The sequence below is a fragment of the Centroberyx affinis genome, unplaced genomic scaffold (genome assembly GCF_046629955.1).
Source record: "Centroberyx affinis isolate AG114_WGS23_722 - 3 ecotype Tasmania unplaced genomic scaffold, CSIRO-AGI_Caff_v1 ptg007379l_1, whole genome shotgun sequence".
NCBI classification, from domain to species: domain Eukaryota; kingdom Metazoa; phylum Chordata; class Actinopteri; order Beryciformes; family Berycidae; genus Centroberyx; species Centroberyx affinis.
In genome coordinates this window covers 336,644-363,291 of record NW_027283722.1, presented here as the reverse complement: position 1 = coordinate 363,291, position 26,648 = coordinate 336,644, and the positions used below count along the sequence as shown (strand labels likewise).

Below are 26,648 nucleotides of genomic sequence, written 5' to 3'. Positions count from 1 at the left end.
AATAACTAATATTGTACTATCCTTTTTATTCAACATTATGATCCTCGTACATAACACCCAAGTACTGCCTATCATTTTCATTTACTCGTATCAGCACATTTGTGTGTATGTGTGTGTGTGTGTGTGTGTGTGTGTGTGTGTGTGTGTGTGTGTGTGTGTGTGTGTGTGTGTGTGTGTGTGTGTGTGTGTGTGTCTGTTCATCCATCTGTGTATGTCTGGTTATTGTGTACTGTTACAGAGTTTTGGATTTAGAGAGCAGCTCTAAACTTTGGCCCTTTGAGGCCATTTCAGTGACAACCTACACAGTAGCTTCATCCTTAGTATTTGGAAGGGGAATACAGGTGGCGTATGCACTTCATGTCAAGCTATGATTCTCATCAAAAAGTTCAGGCAAGTAAAACAACAAAAACAGAAGAAAAATAAATCAATCCAAAATTCCTATTGGCAAACCACACAATGGAACATCTGGAGAATCTTGAAATCCCTTTTCTTTCCCACTGGTAATCACTCCCACCTTTCAGCTCTGGGATTCCCACAGCCTGCCTCCAAACCTCCAAACCTAGGTTCACACAGCACTAAAAGTGCTCTCCTCTCAGCTCCCACACTAGTTAAAGCAGTGCCAATCTCAACAAATCTGTACCCAAGAAACATCTCTGTTCTTTAACTTTGATTTTGTTCACAAATTCACAATTCTTTATTCTTTTCCTGCTCTTCTCTCCCCTCTATCTGTAAACGGGGAGGCGGATGTGTGCATGCTGGTGGTCTAACAGACGTGGCACAGACACAGTCTCGTAGCCTTTGCCCAGCATCTGCTCCTTGATGCAGGGAGGGTGGATGTCATTGATCAGGTACTCCAGAGACTGCAAGCTGCTGCTCAGCACAGAGGTGTTGCACAAGCTCTTGCTGGGCAGGCTGCAGCACAGGCCTCCGCCGCTGTCTATAGCAGGGTGGTGATGATGGTGGTGGTAATGGTGGTGGTGGTGGGGGTAGCCCATCTCTCTGTGCCCTATGGCCGGCCCTCCTGCGGAGGTCCCCAAAAGCTCCTGGGGGTTGTAGCAGTCACTGTCAGGCGTCACCAGCACACTGTTCCAAGGAGGGGCAAAGTATTGACCGACTGAGAAATTTCCATGCATGCCCACACAGTTCAAAGGGGAAGAGCTAACTTTGTCCATACCACCTCCTCCACTGGCACTTGCTGTCAGGTGGTACGGTCTGGAGGAAGAGGAGGACACTTGGGCAGCCATGATCCCGCCCCCTGGAACACAGGTTTCGGGGGACTTGCTGATCGCCCCTCCTCCTCCACTGCCTCCGCTGTACATGCGGAGCACAGCCTGTTGCTGTTGCTGCTGCTGCTGCTGTTGCTGTTGTTGTTTCTGCCAGAGGATGTAGTCCATGCTGTCTGGGTACACCCCAGTCTTCATTGCCTCTGCACTCTGAACTGGCAGCCCCGCACCTGTATATACCACATTAGCCTGGGGAGCCATCCCTACCACATAGCCTCCACCTGAGGAGCTGGAGGAGACCCCCATGACAGTTGCGCCCTGCTTGGAGGGGCTGGGATTCGACGGTGCAGTGGCAGCCCCTTGGCACACCTGCTGCAGAGCTTGGGCCTGGCAATGCTGGTTGATCTGGTAGATGATGCTCTGGATGGAGGGGAGGTTGGACTGTGCGGGCAGGGGCAGGCCTCGGCCCCCTGTGACGGGAATCACTGAGCCAGCTACAGTGACATTCGGCGGGACCGACAGTCCGGGGCCTTCTGGAGGCTTTGAGGGCCCGGTGTGGTATACCATTTGGCCATGGCCATTGGCTAAAGTGCTACTACTAGGGGGCGGGTACGGGGCTACGGCTATGTGAGCTGGAGAAAGCTTAGTCCGTCTGCCTTCGGAGTTCTTGAGAACACCTTTTGAGGGGATAAAGGATGATGATGACGACGATGAGGAAGAGGCCTTGACAATGGCCAGCAGGCCCTGGTAGCCCCCGGTGTGGAGGTGTGGGTAGGGACTGTAGCGCTGGCCTGTAGTGTCATATCCATTCACAGTCCGGTTAAGGTGCTTGTGCTGTGGAACCCTGATGTTAGTGGGGAAGATCTTGATGGACAAAGGGTTGTTGGCTGTCTTCTGAGCATAAGCATCAAGTTCTGCCACAGTGGGGTAACGGGGGGAATGCATGGGAACCACCAGCTCACCTGCAAGAAAAAAAAGGGAGAGTAGTATGGGTGAGGTGAATAATTCAGATAAAACATAGTTGGCTACATGTGTAGATGAACATACACCAGACCAGAGGGTTTATTACCAGAAATAGCTAAGGGGCTGACAGCACTGGCAGCCACCAAGTCAAATCAATCAATCATAATAACCACTCAATCTGCTGCAACAGTAAACGCTGTTAGCACAACTGTGACTACCTCTAAAGCAGACTGAAACATGTCAGTGTTTTACCTAGATCCTTTAGAATTGAGTATACAACAACTGCATGCGAATAAAACAAGATGTAAACAGCACACACACTGCAGAATGCCATGACCCAAACAGAGGGGCAAATTGTAAATCAGGACTGACATTCATTTATGTTCCCTCGCTCCCCTCCTCCATTTGAGCTTTCTTTCCATCTCATTTTCACACCCTCCTGTGGAAGTTCATCCCTAGACAAATGGATCTTTTTAAAAACTCATTCTGTCAAAGCCTGGTACCTTAGGCGCTGTTAAATCAGTGCGTTGTGAAATTAATTCGGACTCTCTTTAGCATTGAATTGGGTTAGCCTTGGATACCAGGCAAGGAGGGACGAAGGGGAGGGGATAAAAGCTTGTTTAATTGCAGTGGCACATTTGAGATTTATAAGTGGTATCACTTACTGGGTCTTACCCTTGGCCACAGAATTTCCACATTTATTCAATCCAGGAGTGCATGGAGAGACCCTCACAAAAAACCCAATTAACCATCTATAGGGAATTACTAGCCTGGTTAGGGTGAACTATATAGGAACAGAGCCTAGTCAAGAATGCTAGAGTGCTATTATGAACAAACTTGGCCAAAAATATAACTGATAATTGGTTCAGATATGCCACATGCTGCCAAGCACTTGAGCAGACACAAAACATTGCTATCAAGATAGGGCAAATCAACCCCCCCTCTTCTCCCTCCTCGCCCTAAAACATGCCAACCCACAGTAGTACTTCACCCTTGTGTGGCTATAAAACAAATCAATGATGAACATACAAGAAGAATACCAAAAAGGTGGCTTTAATGTGCACAGAGTACATATCACATGTCTTTCTTCAGTACAGAGTTAATGAGCGATTTAGCAACACATGTACAGAATAATACATGATGGCACAAACGAAAGCCAGGTACAGCCCCCCATCACAAACCAGACCTGGCGAAGATGCGGTTTCATATGGAAATGGTTATCTACTGTAAGGAGGCAGGCTCGCAATCTGAAACCACCCCATTCCCAAAATTCAATTCAACAGCGCAAGAGGCAAGTCAGACTAGCAATGGGCCTCGTTCAATGAGCCAAGGCTTGGCCATTGTGAATTGAGGTGGCAAACAGGAAAATGGCAATTTCTAAAAAGCCCACCATGTGTCATTGTTTGGGGGTAGGGCACGGAGGTGAGGGGCCTCAGCGAGATTGGATTTAAACGACATTATTCAGGCAATTTCATGGCTACTTAGCTCAGTGCAACAAAAAGGTGGGGGGTTGGGGAAATAACTCAATTTACAAGCAATATATCAACTGCCACAAATGACTTGCACCCCTTCAAAAATGACATTTTTATGCAAAAGCTAACAAAACGCACAAAAATTAAGTGCCATAACCATGCCGTCAGCAAATGTCCTGGCGACCTAAGGAGTCTGCAGGGTGCAGGCTGTGACTAGGACTCACTCCATTTCCTTTCCGATTGCAAAGTCATTTTAAAGAGACTCCACAGCCAAGCAGTCACAATTCTCATTTCTTTGCTCCCATTACAGATAGCATGGGGAGTTCATTTCTACAATCCTATGGGTCTCCAACTGTGAAAATGATTAAATCTACAAGATCCATATCATAAAAGAAATAAATTGGGAATTTAAAAGCTGAGGGGAGAGACATCGCATCTATGTCTGTGAATTTCCCCGAGTCAAATTTAGTGCAAGACCTTTTCCAAGCACCGTCTATTTGGTTCATCCTGCAGACAACATGCTCTCCAAATCAGAAACACTATATTTCAAATTATAATTAAACTCTGTCAATCCCTTTTATGTAAAAATAGGCTTGCTTTAATGAGTTGGTTTTAATCAGAGTGAATGAACCTGGTGCCATCCTAATGGGCTAGGCTGAGAGTGCCAGGCCGGGCTATCTAAGATCTAACCAACCTTACTGAGGCAAAGCTCTGCTTCCCTGGTGACAGCAGTGCCATTTGCTTTGATGTTCTGACTTGCAGTGGAAAACTGACAGAAGACTTATTTCATTTGCTCAGAAGAGAAAAACATGCTCATTTCAAAGCACATTGCTGGTCCACATGCAAATGGAACGGCAGCATTTTTTCTGATCTCCTTTACATGAGGGCAAAAAAACATCTTTGATCATCACATGGTCTAAATGAGGAAAGATACTTGGCTTTCAGGCATATCAAGGGCCTGTGCCCTGCCACCCCTACAAGCCCCCAGCTGCAATATGCCCATCATTCCACCTAATTACTGCCACATGAGAAAAAAAACTATAAAAACAGCCAGGAAATTCATTAAAGGGTGGCTAATTCTATTCCTTCTCACTGACTGAGTCCATATTTTCCACGCCTGAGCCTGCATTTCTTCTGTAGAGGAGAAAGCCCTCTCCCTCCGTCTTTTCCCAGCTTGGCCCTTGTTTGTCAATAGGCAGAGCCTTTGGCACACCAACCTGGCATCAAAGGGTTTCACACTTCACAGGCCACAGGGATTAGAGGCCTTTCAGGCCTACAAAACCCATCTCAGCTCCACAAAGGCTTCCGGTTATTAGAACCCACAGGCATAAAGGAAGAAGAAGAGGAGGAGGAGGCAAATGAGCATCTGGATGCTTCTGATTCTGGCTTCCTCTTTAAAAAGTTCCACGGTATAAATTTTATAGCAAAGTTGATTACAGTAAGTATGACCACAAACTGGGGCGTAATTTCACTCTCATACACACACTGTAATACAGACTACTGTGTGTTTGATGTGCAGGGTCTCCTCATCTCTCTCCACCAGAGCAGTAAGTCCGTAAGTAAGGACATGGAGGTTAAAGGAGAGAGTCTCTTTTTAGGCTAGCGCTGTGTGACGTATTGGTTCAGGCTGCAGTAGATCACAGCTATGAGCAGCAGCATACAGATGGTGCTTGCTGATAAACACCTCTGAGGCAGCCAGCACTGCCTCCTCTGTGTGATCCTTCACCTCCTCATCAGGTAGGGGGCTTCCTGCACCTATACACACACTCCAACGTGGTCATGCATGCAAACACATACATAACAACAGAAAATGGCACCAGCCTGTGCATGTACACACACACACAGTGACACACACAAAGACCTGCATCTGCAGTTGTGTGTTTCACTTGCCATCAGTGGAGCATGTTGTTATCCTCTGCTCAGTGCTCTCATGAAATGTAGGGCAGGGACAACAACAGGTGCCTGTGCGGGCGACAGCCTGCAATGCCTCCTGGGCTAAATGCTTCACACTCGCTTCATTTCGACATGCGACAGCCTTGTAAGGATTAATTATTTCCCCTGGGGATGGAAGAATATGCTTTTTCCCTTCCTGAGAGCAGGAGGCTATGTGCACTCACGTGCACACATGAAACAGCTTAAATGAACAGGGAAACCTGCTAGTACAGTTGTATAACACCAAGTAAAAAAAACTTAACTTCCACATGAAAGGAATGTAAACAAACCAAGAAAGCATATGATTGAATTGCATAGGAGATGAGATAAAAGCTCAGGCAAACACATGCATTAGTTCTGAGAGATCACGCGCCAGGGAGCGGAGATGGCAGGGAGGCAATTAATGGGCTGACCTTCGTCCTTAATCACCCAGTGCCTGGCACACAATGCCCATGTGTCAGAGCGGCACATCTCTAAATGCCACCCCTCATTAGCACGATGCGCGTTGTGAGAGAGGGTATCTGTGCAGTGTTACACTCTCCAGCGGTCAGAGAGAGATAGTAAGGCTGGGATAGGATAACATGGCAGCACAGAGCTGGACTGAGCTGCAGAGGGCCACGATATGATCTAGAAATCCCATTTCACTTGGAGGATGGGCACTCTCCTTTCTCTCAATTTTTGATTGGCATGAAACTCCCCAAGCGCAACGTCCTTGGTGTACCCTGTGCCGTCATTGTGACCGCGTTGTGTGTGTGTGTGTGTGCGTATGTGTGCATGTGTGTGTATCTGTGTGTGTGTTTGGGGAAGGGGGTACCCAATTCTGAACACTCAATTAACACTCCTTTAATTAGGCAGCAGTACATTTTGAATTCTGATGAACTAATTTTCTTGGTGTGAGGGTGGAAGAGGTGGGGGAGGAGGCCTGGTAAAGATGAGGTCCACTGGGTACAAAACAGCAATAAAGAGGGAACTGGTTAGATTAGACTGTAAAAAATCCATTAAATTCTGTGCACTTCTTCCAAGTGAGAGGTCAAATTGTGTTGATCACAAGAAGCAAAGGCAGACAGAGTGAGTATGAGAGCAGGGAGTTAGGTAGGTGGAAGGAGGGGGGTAGCGAGGGTGTGGAGAAAAAGAGAGAGAGGAGATAGGGAGTCAGAGGCTGTGAGAGCGCAGCACCAAATCCAGAGGACCATGAGAATGCTTTGCATTTTAATTAGAGGTTTAAATGAATAAGCAGAGGAAAAAGTCAGAGAGAACTGCCTGAAATGCCCTTGCTCCCATTTATTAGCACTCCAAGTGTTCTAAAATTATGAGCAGGTTGGAGAATTTTCATCTTATTAGTGAAGCCAGTGCTCCAACACATCAAAAAGCCCTCAGCATTTTCTCACTCACTGCTGCAACCCTGTATCCCTACTTACCACATGCTTTGATCCTCTCGGACCATCTACAGTGGTGAGCAAAGTACTTGTTTAAGAGAGAGAGAGAGAGAGGCCATTTGGTTGAATTGCAATTAAGTTTTCACAGAACAATGAGCGCATAACACACATTAACTTTGGCCAAACAAACAGCGCTGTCTGTGATGAGGTTAGGGCAAACAACAGGAGCAGAGATTACCAAAGAGTTGAAAGAAAACAGGTCAGCTTCAGTGCAACATCGGCCTTGTTCACTGGGAGCCTTTCCCCCAGAGACGGTCCCTGTTAAATGTGCATGAGCTGTCAGCAGTCAACAAGCCCACAGAGGACATTAGCCGCTGCACAGACCCCAGAACCCACCATGTGTCCTTTCAACCTACAGGGTGCTAAGAACACCGGGTTTCTAGGCCAAGCGCTGCTAATCTCTCTATTTTTTCCACAGTCTTGTTGCATATTCACTCTATCCACCACTGATGGACGCTTTGCCCTCTCTGCCTCATTGTTATGAAGTTATTAAAATTAATAATTAATGACTAAAACAGTCTACAAATCCTTCATGTCTGCATGGAAGTTTGACTTGTGTTTGACAGTGTAGAATGGGCAGATTTGAAGGCATTGTTCCATGGAGGAACCCTTGACCTGTGCCTATTGTTTAGCTCTTTGCAGATAGGATCAGGGTCTATGACATCCTCTCCCCACCTCGGTTAGCATGCCGGACAAAAGCGGGGCTGTAAAAGGACGGGCAGGCGGGGGGAAGCCAGAGGCAGCTTCGCGTCCTGAACAATACCTGCCTTGTGCTAATGGAGGTGTCATCTGGCACAGGGCTGATTAGTCAGCGATTACAGCCAGGCCTCAATTGCCGTGACAACTGCTGCAAACACAATGGGCCCTGATAGAGCCAGCTGTTTGGTCCTCTGCAATTAACCCTGCATCCCACTCGTCTCCGGCGGTGCGCTGCCTCTAATTGACTATTGGGCACACAAAGCAGGGGCTGTCGGCCAGACCCCCTGGACATTGCCCCCCGCCCCTCTGCCGAGGTAGAGATGATAATAATAGAGGTGTCCTGTGGACTCGGCCGCCAGTCAATCAAAGCCTCAGCGCCCCACAGGAGCTTCCTGAGGAGAGAGAGAGAGCAGGGAGAGCAGAGGAAGCACATGTATGAGCCAGTGATCAACAGGGTAGAGCAGCCTCACAGGGGGCAGACATGTTGAATATGCCCTCAGCCAGAGTACTAATCAATTCAAGTGCATGTGGGGGGAAAGAGAACCCTGCTGCTTGCTTGATATCAGAAAAGCCATTTTTAGGAACACTCATCTCCCTCAGTTCATCTCAAGGTTGATTTTCTAAGCAACAACACGGAAAAAATGGAGGCAATTATTTGTCAGGCCTATGCTATCTATAATTGCAAAGATAAAAATCAAACTGCAATGATTTCTCAGAGGATACGCCTGTCTGAATTCACTGCTGCTTGTGTCATCATAATCATCAAACAAATGCGTATTTGTAAGACAATGGAAATGTATTCTTCATCTAACCTTTCTCCGTCTCTCCAAAGGCATCTGAATTGTTCACATCTATTATTGAACAGGCTGACTTGTGGACTGAATTTTTTTTTTACTTTTTTAACCCATCATTACTCAAAATACATGTTTGTGTATTTTACACAAACATTCCAACTGTAAACAAACCTCTTACATGCTCATATTTAGCTATCAAATATTGTTAATAGTTGAATCAGCAGGTCAGACACTAAATTTCAGATGAAAAATAAAGCATTTAATCAAATGAATTACTATGCAAATAAAGCCAGTTGTTGGGTGACAGCATTTCGACAGGGGGCGCCATACTGCAATCACATATTGGGCTTTTAAGCCGCCAACATGTTTCGCAAATAGCAAAGAGGATAATGAGAATGTTAAAGCAATCTGCACACTGATCCTTCACAGCCACACAGACATGGCATGATGTCAAAAATGGATTTAGTCATTAAAAGAGATAAAAAAAAAAAAAACTTGGACATGACTCCCAAATCTAATCTTTTATTTCATTAAAGCCAATCTCATCTAAGATTTAATCAATCTATTTCCTGCACAAGCAGATGGAAGAAATACAAAATTGAGAGCCTAATTTGGGCTTCCTCCTCACAGTCTGCAGCATGAGGTCATTTAGCTAACCTGCAGTGTGCGGTTAACACAGTATGTTGAGACATAGATAAGGTCCACAGTTACAGATAAGGATTAAGATGTAGCAGAAAAAACAAGATCAGTTTCCACTGATGTTTGGCTATTAATGGTTTGATTTAATTCTCATGCACTTTCACATATGTGTACCACACAATAGTGGACAATGTATGTGATCAAAAAGGCTAATTAGATTTCTATTATAAAGGTTTCTACCCAAGAAATATGAAATATTATACAACTAGGCTACTGCCGTGTTTACATTTTCTCGTTAGAATTTATCTCTAAAGCCAGATGTTACTGAATCAGCCATGAAAATTAATTAGCTGGTTTGATGTGGCAACCTCATGCTCCTTCCAGAGAGACCTGGCTTTTATGGGATGTAGGGGAAATTACTGAGAATTGATTGATCCTGAAGGACTCCTCTGTACACATGGCCTGGCAGACAGAACACACACAGACACAGACACACATGCAGACACAGACATAGACGCACACACACACACACACAGACACACAGAGATCCTGCTCACAACAGCTGATCCAAACATTCTGCCTTCCAGCTGAATCTGACATCCTTTTTCTTTCGTAGCTACTACATTTTTAACCATTAAAATGTAAATAAGCTTTATATTTATTATTTATTATTATGTTTCACAACTGAATACCAATCATGAGGAAAAACAGTAATAATGAAAACAATTATCTAGTTTCACCTTATATTCTATTTTAGTGATTTTGGATGCCAAGGAAGGTGGTACCTCTGTCCGGTTCAAGCTCTTCATTTCGCGAGATTCCCTTTTCCACCTTCTTGTTTGAATAGATGTGGTATACTATGGAAACCAGGTGGAGTCAAAGGGAGAAATCTCAACCTTTGCAATGATGAGTTCTTCGCCTAATAAAACCGATCCCTCTGTGCAACAACAATGCATTACTACGCACAGTAGCCACATCCTCTGATTCAAAAAGCATTGAAATAACCAACTTGTGAATCTCATATTGATCCTGAGCTGATTTTCTCTTTACGGGTCTCTTGATCTTCTTGCTGCTTTCCCTCTCTTACACCCTCATCTGTCTCTTTACCTCCTTTCTATATTTTCACTTTCTCTGTGCTCTTCTCTTCGCTTCATCCCCCTCTCTGTCTCCTCCGTCTCCCTCTCCGAGTAAGTGAGTTTCATCTGGGGTGCTTGCTGGGCGAAATCACCTCAGGGCGAACACTTTATTATCTGTAGTCAAAGCGTCACCACAAATACCATTCTACACACACAAGTGTCACTTTCCATTTGTCTGCACTCTGGCTGCATTAGCCGAGCCTAGCCAGCCCAGAGCCTCGTCTCAAACACGGCCAGCAGAAGAAAACTAACAGCGTGGGAAAGCACACGTCCTGCATTCCTGCCCCATTAACACCACTGGCACCACCGCAGCCGACCTGCTGCTCCTCTGGGGCATTAAAAGCATTATTATCAGCACTAGCATTAGAATAAGTAGTAGGAATAGCTTTAATAATAGTAAACAAAAAAAACACAACAGCACAGCAACATGTAACAGACATTATTTTTATCAGGCAGCATATAAATAACCATTATACATATCGCGGCATTTGTCATTACACATGTCTTTGTCTTGGTCATTTAACTCAGTGTTATGCTGCAGTGCATAGCATGTGTGGAGGAGAGCCAAACAGAAGAACCCCCATGGATTCAAAGGAGATCAGTGTACATGTTAATTACCGATGATTTAGCTGACCGTCCCTGCTTGGCTAGCTAGAGCACCAGCAGCGGGTAGTTAAGCAGGAGCCTGTTTGAGCCATGAAGGAATGCAGGCCGGCAGCAGCCATGTCAGGCCTTTTGTGGGACACCCGTGCACCAAACAAATACAGAAACTGGGGCAACATGTTTACCCCACACTACACACAACGCTTCACAAACAAAACAGTCAAACAAAAAGAGCTGGCTCCATGTTTGTTCCCATGACAGCCAAAAAATGGTATTTCAATGGAAAAAATAACAACCCTGAAAATTTCACACTGTGAACGGAGCCCATAGCCACGACCTCATTTCAAGCATGAGTTTCACCAGGCTCTTTCCATTTGCAATAATTTATGGGGCTGGATGGGCAACATAATAGATTAGAAATGGAAAAAAATGACTATATTCATCACAAAACTGTTCTCTGTTTAATAATCAAGTCTGGCCAAAGGGCGTTGTGGAAGTACAGAGCGTGGTTCTCTACAGATGGGGGGGGACACGGCCCCCGGCCTGCGGACTGCCTGTGATGAGCCAGCCCTCGGGCCTGCCTGGGCCACCCTCATTGTGCATACAGCATGGTCTAGAAAGCAGAGCTTTATCAGCAAATACCCCAAGTCAGCACAAGCAGCGGGGCGGTTATGCGTTGCGACTGGCACACCAGCCGATATTGTCATGTGCGATTAGGCCTGTGCTCATGAGCCTGTGAACTCATTCCTATGGCATCAAAGTCAACCCCACCCCCTACTCTCCTCCATTTATATCCCTTCCTCTCTCCTGCCCTCTTCCCCTTCTCCACATCACAATATACCCCCATTGGCCGTTGTGAAAAGCTGTGCTCCAGTGCAAAGAGATATAGAGTCAAAACACTGCACTAAGTCAGACTGGTTTGAGTTCCAAAACAAAAAGTCTTTGGAGCCTAATTAGCCTTGTCCTCGTCCAGAAGGGCCATCCACAGGTCAGAGCTCGCCAATACACCAACAAGCAGCGCTGCGCCAGTTGTTTTGTCTCAACACACCTCTCCAGATGACAAGGCTGAAGAGAGGAACAAAGGGAGGCACGCTGAAGAAAGACACACAAACTGTGAGGCCAACTATGGGGAGACTTCAGGAAGAGGAAACCGAGAGATTAAACCATTCAGAGATGAGCGAGAGAGAGAGAGAGAGTGAGAGAAAGAGAGAGAGCAGCACAGAACATAGAGCCAAGAAAACACATGGCAGCAGAAATCCAACAAGCTGAAATCCTGACCTGAAAGATTTATGTCAGGCCTTCTCTGTCCTGACTGTCTTAAGAGAATATGGCACACTGTGACACTATTTCCTCAAAGGGCTACATGTAGAGCCAAGAGCCAGCGGCATTCACATTCAAACAGACACAGTAACAACACACACACACACACACACACACAGGTTTTGAGTAAAGGACCCGAGAGGTAGAGATTGTAGGAGCATACAGAGATAAGAGAGGAACCAGAGCAGTGAGCAGAGGAGAAGGAAAGAGGGAGGGAGGGAGAGAGAGAGGAGGGGAGGCTGGGGGCGCCTGGGCAGGCCTGTCAGACTGGAGGAAGCGCTGGTGCGCAGGCCTGCAGGTAAATGGAAGAAGAAAGGCGCCTGCAGGCTGCCTGAGGCAAGCCTGGGCCCTTCTGTTCTATCATTTAGGAGACAAGTCCTCCACTGATTCCCAATTAATATTTAACACTGCACAGACAACAAGGCACTCCGCTGCAGTACACATGCCGAGGAGAGGAGAGGAGAGGAGAGGAGAGGAGAGGAGAGGAGAGGAGAGGAGAGGAGAGAGTAACACCAACTGATTAGCTGTAAGGAGTCAGATAAAACATGGTTCAATTTTCAATAAGATGAAAAAAAAATTCAAATGATTTAACAACTTGTCAGGTAGGAAACAGCAGCAGCACATGTTTTGCTATAAGAATTGTTTGTTAAGATTTTGGTTTGGGCTTGCAGATAATAGTCTAATTAGTGACAATTTGTATTTTGTATTTTGAAAATCTGTTCAAAGACTTAGACGCCCAGTGGAAATAAGGGTTCACTGAGTTAGACCTGGCAGCTGGGGTCAGCAAAAAACACACCAGCAATGCCACTCATCTGCCATTCTGAAACCTAAGATGGCAATCCATCCAACGCACATGAAGATGGACCTTATCAGAAGAGCCAACCACACTAATTGTAGTTAAACATCCCGCAGGAGCCATGATTTAAACATTGTGCTGTGGTCAGTTTGCACTCACATGCTTTCCCAGTCCAACCTTCTACACTATTAGAATGGATTGAAAAACCACAACCAGGGTTGGGAATCAAGAACCGGTGATGAATTAGGTACCGGTTCCTGATTGGTTAGAACCAAACACCAATAAGCTCCTGGACAAACAAGCTTCTTAAGTATCTAATTTATTTTAATTTGTTCACACATAACTTCTCAGGCAGTTTCCAAGCTTAATGACACTTTCTAGCCCCTAGCAATGACACAGCAATCGACGTTTACCTTCTGTGCATTTCAATCATGGTGGAGAGGTTAAAACGTTCCAAAATGTGGGCCAACTTTACTGAACCAGACAGAAATACAGCTAGATGCAATTTAAAAGATGTTGTGCGTAAAGGAGGCAATACCATCAATCTCATGAAACACTTGCAACTCCAGCATGGTGTTATTTTGAAGCAGTGCAGTATTTTGACTGCTTTAGTAAAGTTTCTGCTGCTGATGTGTTTCCTCGAAATACCGGCTCGGCCGCATCCAGTCAAGGTAACATGCCTCATAAAAATGAACAAGTCCAATAGTGTGAACTTAAACAAATGAAACAGCAAGGCCACTTCTTGCCCAGCGGCAATTTTTAAATCAGTCTCAATTTCCATAGATACTAGTCAAACTGCAGCAGGTTTGCTTGAGTGGTAGTGAGTTGTATCCAACTCCCAATCCCTTCACAAAGTGCAGAGTTTCATTCTAAAACTCTATAAACTATGAGCCTATCCGTTTTGGGAAACAATGTTACCTCATGCTCACTGCTCAATATTTAAAAATACAACTTATTATACCATCAAATATGTTACTTTTTTACTTTTTTTTTTGTTCCGAAGCAGAGTACAGGACGGAAAGTGAGTTCTGAAATCTCAGCACCTGGCCATGTAATGGTTGAGTCATTGCTATTGATCAACAACCCTATCAACCCCAGCAGATATGTCATTTTGTGCTACGGGGCAGTAAAAATCTTACTTATTGCACTGTTAATGTTTTTCTGCTGTAGGGAGATGACCGTGGCCCTCAACTCCAATTACCAACCCTCTTCCAGGGACACATTAGCACACACCCTTATACCTGCTTTGTACGAGGTTGAAAAAAACATCATACCTGAAATCACAAATGTATCAAAGATAGCAATAACTTGTGATGGGGAGGCAAGGATTACACAGGATCACTACCTTACAGTCACACCTAACCCTACAAAATCCCAACAGTACCTGACCTTAACCAACCATAACATGTTTTAAAACCAAGAAAAGTAGTGAAAAAAGCAGTCAAAGTGTACACTGAATGTGATCAAAAATATATCAAGTTCTCTAAATCACCAAACAAGATTGTGGTGTTTTTGCACACCTATAAGACAACAAAAGATTTGGGTTTTTTTTGTTTTGTGGATATACATCTAATCAAATTTAGAATTATTGATTTAAAGAAGTTGAAATGTGTTCTTGCGATAGATGGACTGAACAGCCAGCAATTGTCTAGTTGAAAATTTTATAAGTAAGATATTTAGGTATTTCTTCCTAAATATCCAACATTTGCTGAGTTCAAATGCTGAATCATAACAAGATTTTTATTATATTATTTGTAATGAAGACACCACTCAACTGTAAGGCTAACAATCGTGCCAGGAAGGTGCGGCACCTCCTGAATGCCTCTCACTGTGAGCCCGCTGTGGGCTCAGCTCAGAGATGGCACAGGCATTGTGTCATTTCCTGTGGGACAGCAAGGGACTGTGGACACTCCCTGCCACCCCCTCCACCCCCTCCGCCCCTCCCACCCCACAGCCCACCCCCACTCTCTGGCAGCCTAGGAGCGAGGGTGTTGCTGCCTTGCACCTGGGACGCCCAAATGCCAGCTCAGAGGCTTTGGAAGCAGGAACCTGTATTTCAACCCAAGTCCCACTGTGACCAAAACTAAAGCAGAGCCCCTCTTCCTAGAGCTCACCTCCCAAGGCAATAAGATTGCTGCGCCCCCCGTGTTCAAAGCAGAAGGCACAGGGCAGAGGGAAGGCATGACTCTGTGGGACGCCACCAGCCGGAAATGATCCTCTGTGTGCCAGCGCTGAGACACCAGCATGACAGAATAGGCTGTGACTGGTACGCATGAGGTAAGACTAATAAAACATTATTCCAGGGCTGTCTCTATAAAAAAAAGAAAAGAAAAAAAAGCTGATATTAACAAACTATTAATACACTGTATTTTGCAATACACCGGTGTGACGAAAGTGTGGCTGTACAAAACCTGGGCGATTCTCACACAACTGCGGGTGCATAAGGAGGTGTCCAGGAGGAGGCAGGGCATGGATGGCTGTCAATCACCTTTCACCATAAAAAATATCCCGTGACCTCTGCTTCCCTTCCACAGAGTGTGGAATAATGACAGCCTCAGTGGGCGCTCTGTGGAATTCCAAATGGGAGTTAGAAATGAGGTAGTTCAATCAGTGGGAAAAGGTCAAGTGCATGCAGATCCTTCCCCTCTCTCCCTCTCTCTCCCTCTCCCTCTCTCCCTTCCCTCTCCCTCCATTCCTTTTCCCTCAGTTCCACTTTACCCCCCCACCTCCCTCCAGGGCTCCCAGGCAATCAGGGTAAAGGTTGTTATTTCTGCTGCTACTCGTGACCACATTTAAATATTCTACAGAAAACGCTCCCCTTTTTCTCCACATTACAGCCGTCGGAGCGCTGTGCTGCAATTTGATATGGACGGCTAATTCCATTGTTATGTCTTGCACCGGCTCAGACAACAGCGGAGGAGAAGTAGCTAGAGGTCATTACCTGAGCATATTCCCTCTCACTGGCTGTGCAGCTTAGGAAGAGAAGCTCCTAAAAGCAAAGCAAACTAATGGCTCCGGCAGCTCTGTCTGCAGAGGCACAGGGCTATTAGGAAAACTACAATCCCCAGGTGAACCCCATGTCATGTCCGGAGGCGGTGTGTGACAAGGCCAGGTTGTCTCTGTCGATCAGGCTGGAAGGGGGCAGAACTTAGCCTGACATAGCGTGAACCCGGGATATCAGGCCTTCTGGGACCATCTCATCTACACCTGCCTGATTGGCACCTCAGGCCTGCTGGATGGTGTCGCAGAGGCTTATGGTTGCGTGCGTGCGTGTGTGTGTGTGTTGGAGCCAGGCACAAGGCATGAGGGAACACCCAGATTGGGCCCAAAGTCTGATCCAATCTCATGGCAAATATGGGAGTGGCAGTGAAATGTGTGGTTAACGAGGGCAGACCCTACACTGGATAAAGAACAACACAAATGTGCACACCTGATGTGACACCGCCATTCCCACTCTTAAAGAATATGCCAAATGTAACTGGCGAGTAATGAATAAACAAATGAAATCCTGCTGAAATCTGAAAATATATTATTCTGGAAATAGCCAGACAGAAATAACCCCTCAACCAGTCAGTTGAGCGGCTCTGGACCTGTTATTCTTTAGTTGACATGTGGCAGAGTAATTGCTGTCTGGGCCAGGGAGGAGGTAGTGCAGCAGTGGGGGCTGCTGGGCCTCCTGTCCAGCCGTCTCAGTGTTACTCTTCACTGCTGCACCTCCCTCTCCCCCCCAGAGGAGGAGGGCTGTTACTCTCACCCCTGCTCCCTAGAACTTCAGCCCCTCGCTGGAGGAGGAGATCAAGGGGAGGGATGGGTAGAGAGGGAGGTCGCGGTGGCTGAGGGTGGCCGGGGTCAGTGGCATCCATTCACCCCTGTCCCCCTGCAGGGCCTTTCTCTCTCATCTGTCTGGATGGGTGCCCTCTCTCTGGGGCACTACACGATGAGAGGCCCTGGCTCCGCTGCCGTCTCTGCTTTTCATGTCTCCATCTAGGGCAGCGGTAGAGAGACGTGGAGGGGAGGACGAAGGAGGGGGCAAGCTACAAATGTCACCCATAAGGGGGGATTTAATTAAAAATGACAGGAGCTGGCGCTGGAGAGTGCAGCCACATACGCAGAGAATTTGGGCGCAGTGAAAGCAAGTGCCTATGATTTATAATTCAAGTAATGCTCTGCACTCCTTTTAATTCCACGGCCAAAGAAAAAAATATCAAAAGGCCGCCCCTGTGAGGCTAATCCAATATGATATTTTTAAGGGCAGGCGGTCAATGGCTTTTTGAAAAGCCAGCTTCTCCGTCTCCCTTTCTCCCTCTCTCTCTCTTCTCCACTTGTCTGTCTTTCCCCATCTCCCTCTGCCGCTCCCTCGTTTCTCTTCCCTACACACCCCGCTCTACCTCACCCCGCCCCCCAGCCCAGCCAGAGAGCGGGCTGTGATAATGGAAACATCCCGCTCTCCGCCTCCCGTTTCTCCCGCTAAGCTCTGTGCGCTTGGGGGAAATTGATTGTCTGGCGAGCCGATCTGAACGCTTCCAGCTGATGGTAGAGCCAGTTAAGTCCTTTTTTATTGAGGGTATGAGGGATTTTTAATGGGAGTCGCATCAATGAACTGTGCAGCCTCTCGGCATCTGCATGCAGGGGCTTTTTCTAATACCCTCCTCCCCCTCCTCACCCTCTCATCCCCACCGCTCTGCCACTTCCCAGCCCCCCACCCCCAACTACTTTTGTGCAAAGGACAGCAGATGCAAATGACACAGCTCACCTCTACTGCACTGCCAGGTAATCCCCCTCCCATGCTCTCTCTCTCTCACTCTGTCTCTTTGAGGAGTGTATTCTGGTAGTCAGCCTCCTGTTGAGAACCCAGGTCACCTTACCCACAATCCCCCTTCCATCTTGGCACAAACTGGGCCACGAATGATCAATCATGGGGACCTGCTCAGCATGGTGACCTGAGTTTGCCCACTTCCAGCAGCCAAACCCAATGTCTGCCTTTCCGCACCCCTTCTGGGCCCGGACGAACAATTGCCTTATTGAGGCCAAGAGCGGCACAGTGATGGAAATCCAACACTTGCGCCTCTCCAAGGACAGAAAGGAGGCTATTACGTTCAAACATACTCATTATGAACCGCAAGTCAGTCGCAGTGGTAATCTTTCAATCAAAGGGTTTAACAGGTGGAGAGGGGGAGAGAGAGAGAGAGAGAGAGAGAGAGCGCGAGCGAGAGAGACAGAGCCAGAGAGAGAGAGAGAAAGTGAGAGAGAGACAGAGGGGGTCAGTAAGGGGGAGGGCAAGGGGAGACTGGAGACTGTTCTTTTTCTCTATTGATTTGAGTCCTGACTCCCACTGGCTGCTCCTCAATAAAGGACCCTGAGAGGAAGTGGGCTAATCCTGTAGAAATTGGAAGGAGGGAATCGATTAAGACGGCTATTGAGGACTCCCTCCATTTCTCTCTCCCTCTCCATCTTTACCTTCTGTAATTCTATTTCGCACAGTTCCTCTTCGTCCTCTCTTTCACTTCACCTCTGTCTGAAACCTCATTAGTGAGCCTGGCTGGACCCCACTCAGCTCTAGAGCTGCCCCTTCCAATCTCTCTCTCTCTCTCTCTCTCTCTCTCTCTCTCTCTCACACACAGTTCCATATGAAGCATCCACACAGACTAGCAAAAACAAAAGCAGATCTGGAGACAGAGGTAACCTACTGTAAGTCGTGCCAGGACCCGGTAACCTTGTTCTCTATGTGACTCTCATCTCCTCTGTAGGAGCCTATGGGAGCGTGATGTTGAGCTGAGAAGTAGCTAATTCGCCAGTAAGCTACTGAGAAGAAAGACCACAGTCGGTGCCTCATTTCCTCCCCCAGAGCCAATCAGAGCCTCTTTACTCTAGCCTTTTGCTGTGCTGGTTACAGACCTGATACAATGTCCCACTGATGAAGAAGTACAGAGCCTGCTATTCCCACTAAGCCTGTCTAAGCTGAGGTAGAAACTGCTAGGTTAGTGCTCTCCTGCTCTCCATACGCCATTCCTTTTAATCGGCTTGAGGTAGCTAGTAGGCCTGCCATGTAAACAAAGGCCACTAAAGACTCCAGGAGCGTTCTATAAGGAGAAAAGACCTCTCTCCCCCTCGTGAGAAAACAGACTCTCACTGTTAAAGGCTAATCCAAAAACTTCAAGGAAATTAGGGAGAAATTCACCTTCCAGATGCCTGACTGCTCCAGCTCTCTTTAATCCCAGGCTGGTTAGAACTAGTTTTGCCAGCTCCGTAGCAGTTTTCAACCCTGGCTCATCTCTGTCCCTTTACACCATTTTGTGAGTGGACAGAGGGTTGTGCTCTGGGAGCAAACAGAGCAGCTGTCATGCTTTACAGGCGGCCGGCGTGGCCAGGGCCAGACACTGTAAATGTTTACAGACCCTCAGGGTCACCCAGGGCCAGTGAGGCACGTTAAACACTGTCTGTTCAGCCCTGTTGCCACGACTGCACAATCAGCACAGCTAAACAGCCCCCTTCACAATGAGTAGCCAAACAACATGGCAATCCAAGGTCTAAGTGCAGAGCGAATGAAACTGTTTAGAATTCCTCAGAGTAGCGAGGGAACACAGTGACAAACAACAGAAACCGGAAAGTCCATTTTCCCTCACTTATTCACAGTCAGGGTTAACTATCCGTTTCCATCATTCACCATGACTGATAGATTAAATACAACTGACAAACACAAGCCTCTCTCATTCCTTAACTTTCAGCGAGTCAAACTCCTGACCTCCATCGCTCCCTGTCACTTTGTTAACTCACATTTTCGTCCAAGGGCTTGCGGCGGCTCCAGGGTCTTGCTGGCACACACCGGGTGCTGGGGTGGAGGGTTTTGCCTCCTCTGCAGACAGGCCAGCATGGCGAGGTGGGCACAGTACTACAGCCGGGGGAGCGCTGCGGCCAACCTGCCCGAGAAAAAGAGTAGGAGAGAAGGAAAAGAAAAAGAAAGAACGTGAGTGAGTTAAGCTGGATGATTCGAGGTCAAAGCTCCAAGGCCGTGTCCGGTAAGCCGGCAGGAGCTGGCTCTGGGCTGGATGAGCTAGGTTTCTCACCCAGGATTTAATTGGGGAAGCATGCCTACAGCTGCCTGCCTCCCAGCTCTGTGTGCTGAATGATAAACACACACCTGCACTGGGGCAGCACAGTGGAGACCGGTTCAGAGCACAGTCCAGGCCACTCACTCTGCAGCTTCAAACAGCACATCCACACAGCCATTCAACCCCATCTGCTGTCTATGAGACCGTCTTAAAAACAAACACACACACACGCACACACAGAAACCACCAGCACTCAGGCACATTCCTTCCAGGCTAGTGTGTATGTGGTGATTGATGGCGTTATCTATGGACAGCAAAAAAATGGTAATGCTGAGAAAACAGCAGTCTGTCTGCTACAACTTAACATGCAACAGCTCTGGGGGACTGTCAGGAAGGGCCTGGGGGACCGAGCGGTGTCTGGATATATGTGTAGCTGTGTGCTGTACCGTATGGCACGTGTGTCTGTGTGCGAGTGTGTGTGTGTGTGCATGTGTGCGCACATCGGTGTGTGAGCAAATGCTGATGGGTTGGGAGGGGGAGAGTGCCAACCGTACATCAGGGCTAGTGACGGCACTAATCAATCTCCCTCTAGGCCATAAATCTCCAGCTCTACACCCTCTCCCTTTCCTCCTCTTTTCCCCACAGCCACCTTCACTCAGGAACAGCGATGGAGTTGCTGCCAGTTTCCTCTCAAAAAGCCCATCAGAGCCTGAGTGGAGACACAGGACACAGTTATATTAAAAAAAAAAAAAAAAACTCACTAAGACCCGTGAACATTGTCTTGCAGAAGTCTATCAAGAATCACGCTTTCAAGGCAAAGTCATGTGTCGCAATTCAATTACAGCGGGTATGATGGAAGATATCATTCATCAGCAACATACCAGTGTCACATAGCACAATGATGACTGATTACAAAGTCTTCTGGTTGAATTACCAGCCATGGCAAGATGAGAGCAGCTAAAGCAAACCATTTAGCCACAGAATGTGTTTTTATGCGATAAGGATCGAGATTCACTCTTCTATAGTTCACTCAGCTCACTTAGCAGATACTGTTTGGTTTCCAGGAAAAAAAATGCACTTACTGTACTGTATATAACAGTGCATCAGAAGCCCACTCTCATGTAAAAAGCATTGCTGTCTCTGTATAAAGCATTGCTGCCTTAATCCTAGCTCTGTGTGAGTTTGAGTCTCTTGTCCAGAATGCATCGATATGAAACACTATCATTTCCATCTGGGCCAGTCTCCTCCCATATTAAAACAAAGAACAGAGGCGAATATTTCATCTGTGCTGTCAGCGCCAGCGTCTCCTGCCATGATGCGTGGCAGATTATTGAAAAATGATTTCTCATGCGCCTGTCAGAGGCTTGTCCCCTGTTATTTATTTTCTCGGTGAATCACTAAATGAACATTTAGCCACCTGCCATCAGTCCATTACTTAGTTTTATAGATTATCATTTTAATATGAAAGAAAGCAATTACAATGATTAGGAGTTAAATGAATGGCAGTCCATAAAGCACCAGCTCCTATTCTCACTCATTTAGGATGGAATACAGCAAAGCATAGATTACAAGTGAGAAATAATCAAAATTGTAAACCACTAATAAAAGCATTCAATCAAACCAGCCATTACAAATGTCACAATGTTCCAGCAACACTTTAAACGACCAAGGTGGAAAACATTAAAGGCTTAATAAGGAGATTTAAACATTAAAGCTGCATGGTACATTTTTTTGTTATCTATGCAGTTTTAGGGGAGTAGTGACGTTTTTAACAGGATCAAAGATTTTACCTCCTACAAAAGTAATGTGTTGCAACTACAATAGTTTTGTAAATGTGAATGGTCTCTAATGTTACTCATTCAAGTAGTTAGTCAATTTAGTTCCACAAATCAACTTGAATAACCTGACTTTGAACAACATCTTCTGCAAAAAGAAAAAGAAAACCTTTTCAGCAAAAAAGCGAGATCCTGCTAGGATATGGTGCTTTGTTTTTTTGTTTTTTTTTCACTTTCTTTTGTGTTTGCTTGTTTGGGAAAAAAAGGTTAAATTGTTGATGATGTCCTTGCCATGAGTTTTTATATTCTGCACCTGGCATAGCCCACTAAATGCTTGACTTAAGTAAATAAGTAAATCAGCAAATGATTACACTATAATTTCAATTAAAACAAGTTTCAAGTTTGAATTCTTTTCTATTTGTTTGTCATAAAGTGGATCCCAGTTTTTCAAAAAAACAAAAAGCCTAGAGCGGGCAATATAATATGGTCAAATTTCACTGCCATTCTTTTAGTTGCACTGTATGACTGGTGCAAAATATGACTAAAATACATAGTCCTGTACGGAATGACTGAAATGGAAGAAAGGAAGCTGATAGAAAGGAAGTTGATTGTGCTGCCCATAATAAAGGTTTAATGGCTTTCCTAGATTAAATAGTTCAAAAGTTACTGAAAGATCAAACAAAGGTTTTATGCACCATGCATTACCCCGACTAATAATTTAATCTTTTGTTCATTTAAAATATTTTCATAAAACTGTTTGGCCATAATGTGAAATTTGACTGCAAACCCAAAGGCATGTATCAAACACTTAGCACTCCAAATCAAATATATAATTTTTTTCAGGCTTGTTAGAAGTACCATGAAATAATATTTTTAGGACAAACCTGAGAGTGTGAAAATATTACATTTGCAGCTGTCTAAGAGATTCTCCCTAATAAAAATAGAGTAAATTAAACCTTTCTATTCAGAATTTCTTGTTAATTCCACAATTCTCTCTCTCTCTCTCACACACACACCACAGATGGAAAGAGAGGGGCACTCTATTTCTCGCCAGGTGCTTGAGAAAAAAAGGTCGCTTGCAGTGCCATTTCCTCTCACACACAGGCAGGCCTGGCCCAAACACACTGGCACTTTGAGCTCATTACTGGCTATTCACATAATCCTTTCTCTGTGTCCTCTCTGTGAGGATACTAATTTCACAACAAGCCCTCCCTCACAGCCCATTTGTTAAAAGATAGTGGTTGAGGGAGAGGAAGGGGACACAGGGCGTAGATAGAGACTAAAAACTAGGCTTATGGGGGATGCTTCCACAGTTTTCCCCTCTCTGAAATGAAAGACAATCGTGTAACTACCCTCCATTTTTCTCCATTTGCTGCTCACCAAATGTATTCTGAGGCATTATACTTCACTGAAAGAGACCACTTTTTTCAATTCAATTTCGAGAACCAATTTTCTCCTATTATTGCCTTTAAGAGAGAGGGAGAAGGAGCAAGTCTTTGGCTTGTTTGTCATGTCCCCCACTCCTCTCCTCTCCTCCTGTCGGGTTATTGTGGTCTTTGGCAGATGTCCATCAGTGGCAGGAAATTATCTCCCCGCTAAAACCCTGTGCTCCCTCAGTGACCCATCATCCAGCTGCCCCAAAAACAGCCTGTCTGCTGAGATCATGCCTAGGTCAATCCCCATCAAGGTGCTGGAGAATGCGTGTGAGTGCGTACACACACTCGCCACCCTCCGCGCTGCTCTAAAAACCACCTGCACAGCACTCACTCATCAAATCCACTCACAGGTCTCCTATTACACCAATGCGAGGGATATCTCCAAAGCCAGGATGTCTATCGGCTCTTTCCCGTTCTGCTAACTCTGCTGCAGGGTTTGGAACGGGGGCGGAAGATCAGTCCCAGGAGATGAGGGAATAAGCTGGAATCAAGAGGCGGTGGGCTTGGCAGAGGGGTATTTCTTAGTTAAAAGGTTCTTAAACTGCAGAGGAGATCAGAGGAGATGGCTCCCTGCACCCAAAGCTGTCTGCCCAGATAAGCATCCCGCCAACTGCGGGGCGTAAGGGGGTGGTCATGGGTGAATAAATGGAGAGTGTGTGTGTGTGTGTTTTGCACTGCACATGTTCAGGTGCAGGCATTTGTGCATTTGTGTGCGAAAGGAAAAGAGTGACGCGGCCGATAGTGTCCCTCAGAGGTTTTCATAGTAGCCCCGTCATCAAGCTTCGACTGAGGCTTGACTATCTTGGTTAAAGTGTCTCCAGTGAAACTCCCAGCGCCCCCCCCCCCCACACACACACTGTAGGAACAGCCATGGTCTGGGAGCCTGGCAGACAGCCTGCACAATGAACTGGGGCGGGGCTTCAACCTAATTGAATGGTGACCCTGCCGTCTCACTGTGGGACGCCCCATGCAGCGCTTTTAACAAGCTGCTGTGTCTCCCCTCTTAATAAGCCCAAACAAGTTAATCCAATCGACACACTCAAACCCTTTCTTTTTCTTTAACAAGGCACTGCCTCTACCCCCTTAATCCCCAGCTCCCCCTTCTCCGTCACCATACCGTCACATGAATGGAGGGAGAGTGAAAGGCCCCATTAGGAAGGACTGGCAGTAAACCCCTTCGGCTCGGCACTTTCCACACATCCTCACTAAATAATTTGCACTCATACTGTATATATATATATATATAGTTATACACACACACACACACACACACACACACACGATAGAAAGTGGTGTATGTCGGACAGGGAGCACAATGAGAGGGTTATGTACACAGGCCTTAATCCAGACGCACACAAAAACGACAGAGGCTCCCACAAACACGAACACACAGCAACACACAAACAAAAATTCTGAGGGGACATTTGCTGACAGGCACGCACTCTGGGACATAAAAAAGGCATTGTTAACAAACCCTCCCAGCTCCACAAACAAGAGCCACTGATTCCCTAACAATACAAGCCCCTGGACGCACTCACCCAACAGCTCCACACAACCTCACACCAGCACAATAAATAACCTGCACAACAAAAGGCCATTGTGTGTAAAAGCCCACAGTTTAAGCATTACGGCCATGATATACAGTGTTGAAATAACATATTGGCAGCAGAGTTTTATACCTACTGTGCAGTGTGTCACTGTTATTGGGGCTTATACAGCCTAGCATGTTCACTACACTCGTATTCATAAGAGCTTTCTCCGCAGATGAAGGACATCTTGGCAAAAACACTCAGCTGTTAGGTTTCCATATTCCAGTCAGCTTCAATAGCTTCACCCATGGGATGAAGGGTGAGGAATGTCTGGCAGTCCAATAGCACTGAGTAGTCTGTCATCTCTAATCAAAACACGCCTGCCTAGACTAATGTCAACCCTGTAATAGCAATGAGGACTAATTGACTTCACGGCCAACTGCTGCATCTTCGTGCTAGGCTAGGTTTCATTAATGGTAAATAAAGGGCACAGAAAGCAGTGAACCATTATGGATGTGAAGCAACCACATTCAATATGTAGAAAAAACGCTATCAAGCAACTAAAGTCCAGCAAATGTCATTTAGCTTAAAATAACGTACAACTCAGAATTTGAATCTGCAAAAACAAACTCAATTTTGGTGGATGTATTAGAAATACTGGGACGACGACTATTCAAAGTCCTGAGAATAATTGAGAATATATAACCAAGGAGCACTTACAGTGTGACTGAGCCCCAGCGGTCCTGCTCATGTCCAGTGATGGGCTTTGAGCAATGAGAGCATGAGTTAAGATTGTCAGAGAGACCACAGGGGAAACGCACACTCTTTCTCCTCTTATTGCTGTGGCCTTTGTTGTATTGTTTTGCCAGGTAGTGGCAGCAGTTGTAATCTCACTCTCAGCGGAACGCGGTAATATGTGGCTTTCCTGTGGCACAGAGCATATTTCCTCCTCTTGACATCACAGATGCACTGCAAAAATGTCCATCTGAATAAGTCATTAGTTAGTTTTCTAAAAAACAAAAAAATTATGATCCTAAGACGAGCAACAATATCTTAAAATACTGCAGATCACATTTTGAAGACAATGTCAACTGATTCAGGATAATTCTTGAAACAAATTGGACTGTATTAAAAAACAAGGCAAATTATATCACCCTCAAAGCAGATTCTTTCACATATTTTAAGAAACTAAGATGTCTAGACTGAATAACAATGATCTTAACTGCATGTTAAGATCAGTGTTTTTCATTTTTTGAGGAATTGCTCCATAGACAAACCTTCCAAGTAGGACTTAAGACTTACAAACATAAACACACAACCACCACACCAACTTCAGCCACATCCGTAAAATGAGCTGTGCTTTCTTGGTTTTCCTGAAGGGATTTATATACTCTCAGTAAACCTTATTACACACCGTTTGTAAAGCATTGTCTACATTTTTTGAGAAAGGCGTGATATAGCAAAATTTCTTATCCCAATGTGACGCAATCCTTTATTGTCACAGACAGGTCCATTCATGGCTTACCACAGCAACAATAAAACAAGGGTTCTTTTTACCTCTAACCATCCTATCGTGGCTGACTTGAATATTCAAACAGCGTTCATTGTCTTTTACTGTTTTGTTCATTGTTTGTTTGTGCCGTCATTCCTCAGCTTGGCTCCTGAACTTCAAAGAAAGGCTTATGTCAATTTATGACGAAACAGAGCAAGAGCGAGAGAGAGTGAGAGTAAGGGAGAGCGAGAGAGGCCTTCACGCAAAATGCCTTGGCCTCAAAATGCATGGTTATTAATGGGTGTTCAATAAATCAATGGAATATAATTAAATTCAAACAATGTGATTTCTTCT

The 26,648-nt window shown here is 45.7% G+C and overlaps 1 protein-coding gene across 1 annotated transcript in view; it reads right to left on the bottom strand.

Annotated features, from left to right (window-relative positions):
• Positions 1 to 722: 722 nt before the first annotated feature.
• The window catches only part of fam222aa (family with sequence similarity 222 member Aa), a 43,625-nt gene continuing 17,699 nt past the window's right edge, over positions 723 to 26,648 (bottom strand). Inside the window, exons 2-3 of the mRNA XM_071513664.1 lie at positions 19,788 to 19,930; positions 723 to 2,185 (exon numbers count right to left, since the gene is read on the bottom strand). Of these exons, the coding sequence (XP_071369765.1) occupies positions 723 to 2,185; positions 19,788 to 19,884 (1,560 nt within the window). The 5' untranslated portion in view covers positions 19,885 to 19,930. The remainder of the gene's footprint in view (positions 2,186 to 19,787; positions 19,931 to 26,648) is intronic.